Source organism: Callorhinchus milii, unplaced genomic scaffold (genome assembly GCF_018977255.1).
Source record: "Callorhinchus milii isolate IMCB2004 unplaced genomic scaffold, IMCB_Cmil_1.0 Scaffold47, whole genome shotgun sequence".
Taxonomy (NCBI): domain Eukaryota; kingdom Metazoa; phylum Chordata; class Chondrichthyes; order Chimaeriformes; family Callorhinchidae; genus Callorhinchus; species Callorhinchus milii.
Genome location: NW_024704788.1, coordinates 387,334 through 394,945, shown reverse-complemented (window position 1 = coordinate 394,945; position 7,612 = coordinate 387,334). Strand labels below are relative to the sequence as shown.

The 7,612-nt window shown below is 48.3% G+C and overlaps 1 protein-coding gene across 1 annotated transcript; it reads right to left on the bottom strand.

Annotated features, from left to right (window-relative positions):
* Positions 1-1,124: 1,124 nt before the first annotated feature.
* Positions 1,125-4,537, bottom strand: LOC121851530 (zinc finger protein 664-like; the record flags this gene model as incomplete). The annotated part of the gene is given in 3 exon segments (XM_042345444.1): positions 1,125-1,815; positions 1,817-2,855; positions 4,477-4,537. Coding segments are annotated over 3 exon segments (1,338 nt in total), but the record flags the coding sequence as incomplete, so codon positions are not given.
* Between the last annotated feature and the right edge of the window lie 3,075 nt (positions 4,538-7,612).

The following is a 7,612-nucleotide window of genomic DNA, read 5'->3' as shown; positions in this document are numbered from 1 at the left end:
TCGCGCGCACATTAAAAACACCAGCCAGCAGCCACTGAACACCAGCCACTACACACCAGCCGCAGCCACTAAACACCGGCCACAGCCACTAAACACCAGTCGGCAGCCACTAAACACGAGCCAGCAGCCACTAAACACCAGCCACAGCCACTAAACACCGGCCACAACCACTAAACACCGGCCACAGCCACTAAACACCAGCCACAGCCACTAAACACCGGCCACAGCCACTAAACACCAGTCGGCAGCCACTAAACACCAGCCACAGCCACTAAACACCGGCCACAGCCACTAAACACCAGTCGGCAGCCACTAAACACCAGCCACAGCCACTAAACACCGGCTACAGCCACTAAACACGAGCCACAGCCACTAAACACCAGCCACAGCCACTAAACACCGGCCACAGCCACTAAACACCGGCCACAGCCACTGAACACGAGCCAGCAGCCACTAAACACCAGCCACAGCCACTAAACACCGGCCACAGCCACTAAACACCGGCCACAGCCACTGAACACGAGCCAGCAGCCACTAAACATGAGCCAGCAGCCACTGAACACGAGCCAGCAGCCACTAAACACCGGCCACAGCCACTAAACACCAGCCACAGCCACTAAACACCGGCCACAGCCACTAAACACCGGCCACAGCCACTGAACACGAGCCAGCAGCCACTAAACACCAGCCACAGCCACTAAACACCGGCCACAGCCACTAAACACCGGCCACAGCCACTAAACACCGGCCACAGCCACTAAACACCAGCCACAGCCACTAAACACCAGCCACAGCCACTAAACACCGGCCACAGCCACTAAACACCAGCCAAAGCCACTGAATAACAGCCACAGCCACTGAACACCAGCAACAGATGCGCTCACAGACATACAGAAACACAGACACTCGGGCGAACATACACAGACACACACACATGCAGATCAACATACACATACATAACTATATAACAGACACTCTTCTCAGTTATCTTCCCTTCTTCTCCTCAAGCTCCACCACTATCCCTCCTGTGCCTTGCAAACCCGTCTTCCTGCCCTTTCCTCACACTCCAGGTATTTCCAACTGTTATATTCCTTGTGAGACAATAACCACACCAAGTAATTGTTTCCATCAAATTGTTTTCTTTATTAATCCACAATAATAGCGAAATCTCTATCAGATTGCATTCTGCTACTATGCGCTGGAAATAAAACTACAAACACAGAATACTCTGCTGATATAAAATACATTACCCACGATATAAATCAGCAAACACACAGCAAACTGGTGGGTAATAACCCAATTCAGACCCCATTCTGTTGGTAATGAACAAGGAAGGATACCCGAACCTGTTGGTAAAAGACCAGAGCTGTAACCTGTGATGTGAGCTGTAACAGTGGAGGCCATGACTTGTGTCAGTGGGACACACCGGCTCTGATTTCTCATCGTGCAATTCTGTTTCGCTTTCTCTGGTGATAGTCTCACGTGTGCACAACAGCTGTGTGTTAGTGACTGCAGCACATGGTCAGGTGAGAAAGGGAAAACTATCATTTGTTCTTTTAACTGAGAATCACTGGTATTCATTCGATCAAATGGATATATATATTGCTGTACATCAAAAAAAAAATTTCCTTCATCTCGAAGCAACTTCTCATTTTAACTTTGAACAGCTCCAGGAAAGCTTTCCTCCAGTCGTGACATCTTTCAGAGCATTTGTGATCATTCTTCTGCTTGGAATCAGCAAAATTATTCCCACATTCAAGACATTTATACAGTCTCTCCTCTATGCCCTTTCTGGTGTGTTTGGAGGTACTGTTTCATAGTGAAACTCCTTCCACATTCAGTACACTTGTATGGTCTCTCTCCATATGTGTGTGATCGCTGGTGTACCTGAAGATTTCCTGATGTTGTGAAACTCTTCCCACATTCAGGACATTTATACGGTCTCTCTCCGGTGTGTGATCGCTGGTGTATCTGGAGATTCCTTGATGACGTGAAACCCTTCCCACATTCAGCACATTCAAACGGTTTCTCTCCTGTGTGTGATCGTTGGTGTACCTTGAGGTCCCCTGACAGTGAGAAACTTTTTCCACATTCAGCACAATTATACGGTCTCTCTCCTGTATGTGATCGATGGTGTAACTTGAGGTTCCCCGACTGTGTAAAACTCTTACCACATTCGCCACATTTATACGGTCTCTCTCCTGTGTGTAATCGCTGGTGAATTTGGAGGGCACCCGAGTGTGTGAACGTCTGCCCACATTCTGCACACTTATACGGTCTCTCTCCTGTGTGTAATCGATAGTGAACCTTAAGCTCCCCTGATGTTGTAAAATTCTTCGCACATTCACTACATTTATACGGTCTCTCTCCCGTGTGTGATTGCTTGTGTCTTAGGAGGGCACCTGACTGTGTGAAACTCTTTCCACATCCAGCACATTTATACGGTTTCTCTCCTGTGTGTAATCGATGGTGAACGTAGAGGTTGCTTGATGTTGTGAAACTTTTTCCACAATCAGCACATTTATACGGTTTCTCTCCCGTGTGTGACCGTTGGTGAATGCGGAAGTTCTTTGATGATGTGAAACTCTTTTCGCATTCGGCACATTTATACGGTCTCTCTCCTGAGATCGATCGCTGGTGACTCTGCATAAACCCCTTTTCTGCAACAGTATACGTGATAGATCCCTGACACTCTCTCTGCGGTGAAGAAACATTTTCGCTACAGGCAGATTGTGTTGATGTGTCTCGACGGAGCTCGGGATGTCTTCTGCTGTCTTTCTGACAGAACTCGGTATGAGTAAACACAACGTTGCAATGAGGGCGAGAGTGAGACTCAGGATCATCCACTTTGGGAGCTGATGGGAGAAAAGATCTGTGTCAGCAACTTATGAGAGTTTCCTTTTGGAATTGCTGTTTGACCAATCCTGAATTGGTCCTGGCATTTGTACAGTACATGATCAAGTCAAAACACTCTAACTGATGGATAGTAATTACTCTGAAATGTTCTGGTCAGTTTCTCCCAGTTTCCTGGCCAGTCGTCATCTACACTAATCATTTTAATGCTGGGAATATGTTGTGTTGTCGGAGGTACTGTCCTTTAGATGAAATGTTAAACCGAGATCCCTGGCCAGGCCTGTTCAGGTGGATGTTAAACATCCCACATCACGATTTCTAAAGAGAAGAGAGTTTTTCTCTTTTATTCTCTTACCCACAATGTCGTGGCTGATAATGTAAAATCAGGTACTTATACAGCACAGAAGGAGGCCATTCAGCACACCAGGCCCATGCCTTCTCTTGAAAGGTATGTTCAAATTAATCCCACTCCCCCGTTATCCCTCCAAAACAAAGAACAATAATACATTGGTCATTTTCAATCCACGACTGTTTGTGGGACACTGTTGTGCGCAATTGGCTGCCGCGATTTGCCCACAAATATACGGTCAATTCACTTTACAGAATATTCTGTTAAGCGCTTTGAGACGTCTAGAAAGCTTGAAAAGTGCTATATCAAAAGAAAGGATTACTATTATTATTATTATCTCAACATAGCTTTGCAAATTTGTCCTCCCCAAATATGCATCCACTTCTCTCTTGAAAGTTGTTATCAAATCTGCTTCCACTATCCAGATCTGAACACAGATATCCCAATAAAATTGGTCAATTCGTTCTTAGCTATTTGGGAGATATAGCTGTGTGTAAATTGGCTGTTGGAGTCACCGCACTTTACAGTAACCACTTTTGGATGTCTTGATGATGTGATAAGATGCTATATAAAATTTCCAATATCCCTAGGATCTATCATATTTGTCTGAAGAGATATAGAGGGGGACTTTAGCTTAGAAGCTCGGGGCTCATGACAATGTAAAGCTCTTTCCCCAGTAACTTGACTTGAGTAGAATAGACTATGAGCTCATAGTCCTGACATGTGCCTTGAGCCAAACCGCAGAAGCGAGCATGGAGCTGACTGAGTCCAGACTAACACTTGGAACACTGAAAATGTCCATTTCAGCATTCACAGGAACTTCTCATGAAAGTGACAAACATTTAACTGCAAAGTAACCTCTCACGATGCAGTGAAACTTTCAATGTGTGATCACAACCGTTGGAATACAACAATAATAAATTATTGTTTTTAATAACGCCAATAATGTCAAATTTCTCAAAGCTCCCGGAGGGATACGTCATGCATATGCTTTGGCTTGCAGGTTAAACAGAGTACGATTCAGTCTCTTTCTTCCGGAGTTCCTGTGACTCGCTCCTTCCTCTTTGACCTTACTTCCTTCCCCACTTCTCTTGGCTTCTACCCTAAGCCACAATAGTCCATCACATTGAGACATCCTCTTAACAAAAGGCACTCTGTCAATGTAAATCTGTACTGTATTGAGTAGAGGGCAACCAACTGAGCCAGGCTGACATCTGCCCGATTCTGCACTGGAGCATGTTATGCTGAGAAACTCAGATTGCTTTGTTACATACACAGGTAGTCATCCTCAGGAAGATTCCTTTCGTCAGTGCAATTTCTTCTCTCCCTCTTTGTCAAACAGTATCTGCTGCTCCGGCCTCTCCTCCACTCGCTTGGTTGTGTTTTGAGCTCAAAATCTTTCCGGTTCGGCCTCCTGTGAAGTAAATTTTAAAAAAGGAGCAGCATTGAGAACCATAGTGTACACAGAGACATGAAAGTTCTCACAACTCTTGGCCATTATTCCACAAATAAAGATGGTGTAACATTTTTGGACAATTCAGTTCAGTGTTAACTGAACTCACAGTCAAGATTGAGACTCCATTGTCGGAGCTGAGGGGAAATGCTATATTGTCCTTTATGAAATACTGACTGTACCAACTGCAGCTTCGCTTGCAGCCAAAGCATCCAATATGGAGTGTAGACGGACACAAAGAGACACAGACAGACATTCATCCGTATCTATACGCATCTGCGAGGACCCTTGTGGGAGGACTCATTCTGGACTTGCTGTTGTTTGAATGTGCAACTCATTTTGGTGCACTGTTGCAGTCTTTCCAGCAATGAGTGGAGCTGTGCTGTTCTTTGTTCTTCAATTTCATTTAATTGTGATTCAGTGGTTAGAGCACTCGCTTTGCAAGCGAGAGACCTGAGTTCAATTCCAGGCACAGGGCGAAACCTTGGGCAAGTTTCCTTACTCCACACAGAGCCTTATAATAATCCCTCCGAAACCAAAAACAATAATAAATTGGTCATTTTCAATCTACAACTGTTTGTGGGACATTGCTGTGCGCAATTGGCTGCTGCGTTCGCCCACAAATATAGTCAATTCACTTTACAGTGTGTTCTGTGAACTGCTTTGAGACGTCTTCCCGACGTGAAAAGCGCTATATCAAATGCAAGGATTATTATTATTATTATTGGACCTTCTCTCTTTTCCTGAGATTTTTACTCATCCTTCAAGGTTTGATTTCCGCTTGGTCACCTTTATGATGATCAATATAAATGTATAATTTATGATCACTGGGCGTGTCCTCCCAATGGGAAAGTCGCTTTAAAAATGTAATGTTGTGGTTGCAGTGGCTTAGCTTAGTCTGTGTTCCTTATTTTGTTCCCGCCACTGCTTGTCTACATGAGTGATCTTTGACATGGTCAGAAAGACACATTTTCTGAGCTCACAGTTTCTGTGTTGCTTTTTCCAGGAAGAATACCTTTCTTAGATATTTTGAGATGTTTATTTTCACCAACTGAGAATCCTCCTCTTTTGCCCAGAACGCTCTCTTCATTTGCTGAACCTGTTGCTTCAGTCACGACTCTTTTGGAGTCACCTCCATCCTCAGCTGATCCTGACGGGATGGGTGAGCTCTCCTTTTTGCACTGAAATACAGAACGTAAGAACAGGGAAGAACATAATAAGTGTGTCAGTCTGGATCGGTCTGTCCCACTCTCGCGTCTGTGCCACAAGGTTGGGGGGGGGTTCAAGCTCCACGTCAGGAGCTGACACTGCAATGCAATGCTGGGGGTGAGCTGCCGCCCTTCGGAGGAGGTCCCATTTAGCTGCGCAGGTGGAGCATTCCTCCTGATGTGAAAAGCACATCTCCCTGATGAAGCCGGAGGGACGGATCACAGCGTTCAGGACAGACCGGACGGACAGATTAGGCCTTTCTTCACTGAGAAAAGATGTTCAAGAGGGGACCTAATAGAGGGGTTTAAAATTATAAAATGGTTTCATAAGGTCAGCACAGATAGGCTGTTCCTACTTGTTGGGAAACCCGTAACCGGGGACACAAGTATCAGATCACTATGGGATGTAAATGAGATGGATTCAGATCCGATAGTTTGCGGATGACACCCAACTCGACCTCTCTGTGGCACTTGCTGTTTGATGTGAGGAGGATAGAGGGGGATTGAGAGGGGTTTCATCACATCCGGGCTGGACCATGCCAACTCCCTGCTTGTCGGCCTTCACAACTCTTCCCTCCACAAGCGGCCAAACCTCTCCTGCACCCGGCTCCGTGCCCCCGAACCCCACCCTCGCCCTCCACTGGCTCCCCGACCCCCAGAGGATAGAGGTCCAAATGCTTGTCCTCGCCTTAATACCCTCCATGGCAGTGCCCTGCGACCTCTGGGACCTGCTGACCCGACATCAACCGGTCCGCTCCCTCCGTCCAGCAGTTCCCGCTGCTCCACGTACCCCACCTGGAGCCCAACCACCATCAGGAGCCGGGCCTCTGGGTCCCCGTGAACTCTATCCTCCATTCCCTTTGGCTTTCTCTCTCTCTCTCTCTCTCTCCCACACTCTCTACCGCACTCTCCTATACTCACAGGCGCGCGCTCCCTCCTGCACCCGCGCGCTCCCTCCTGCACCCGCGCGCTCCCTCCTGCACCCGCGCGCTCCCTCCTGCACCCGCGCGCTCCCTCCTGCACCCACGCGCTCCCTCCTGCACCCGCGCGCTCCCTCCTGCACCCGCGCGCTCCCTCCTGCACCCGCGCGCTCCCTCCTGCACCCGCGCGCTCCCTCCTGCACCCGCGCGCTCCCTCCTGCACCCGCGCGCTCCCTCCTGCACCCGCGCGCTCCCTCCTGCACCCGCGCGCTCCCTCCTGCACCCGCGCGCTCCCTCCTGCACCCGCGCGCTCCCTCCTGCACCCGCGCGCTCCCTCCTGCACCCGCGCGCTCCCTCCTGCACCCGCGCGCTCCTCCCACACACGTTTCTCACACACACATTTTCCCCCACATGCGCACTCTCTCACTCACGCACACTCACACACTCTCATGGACACTCACACTCTCACGCGCACACACACTCTCACGCGCACACACACTCTCACGCGGGCACGCACTCTCACGCGCACACACACTCTCACACACTTACACTCTCTCATACACTCACACTCTCTCACACATTCACACTCGCACACGGACACTCTCAAACACTCACACACTCTCACACACTCACATATTCTCACACACTCACATACTGTCTCTCACACTCACATACTCTCACTCACACGCACTCTCACTCACACACACTCACTCACACTCATACGCACTCTCACACCCCCTCTCTCTGTCTCTCTCTCACACTCTCTCTCACACACTCTCTCACACAGACTCTCTCGCTCACTCTCTCTCACACACACTCTTTCTCCCTC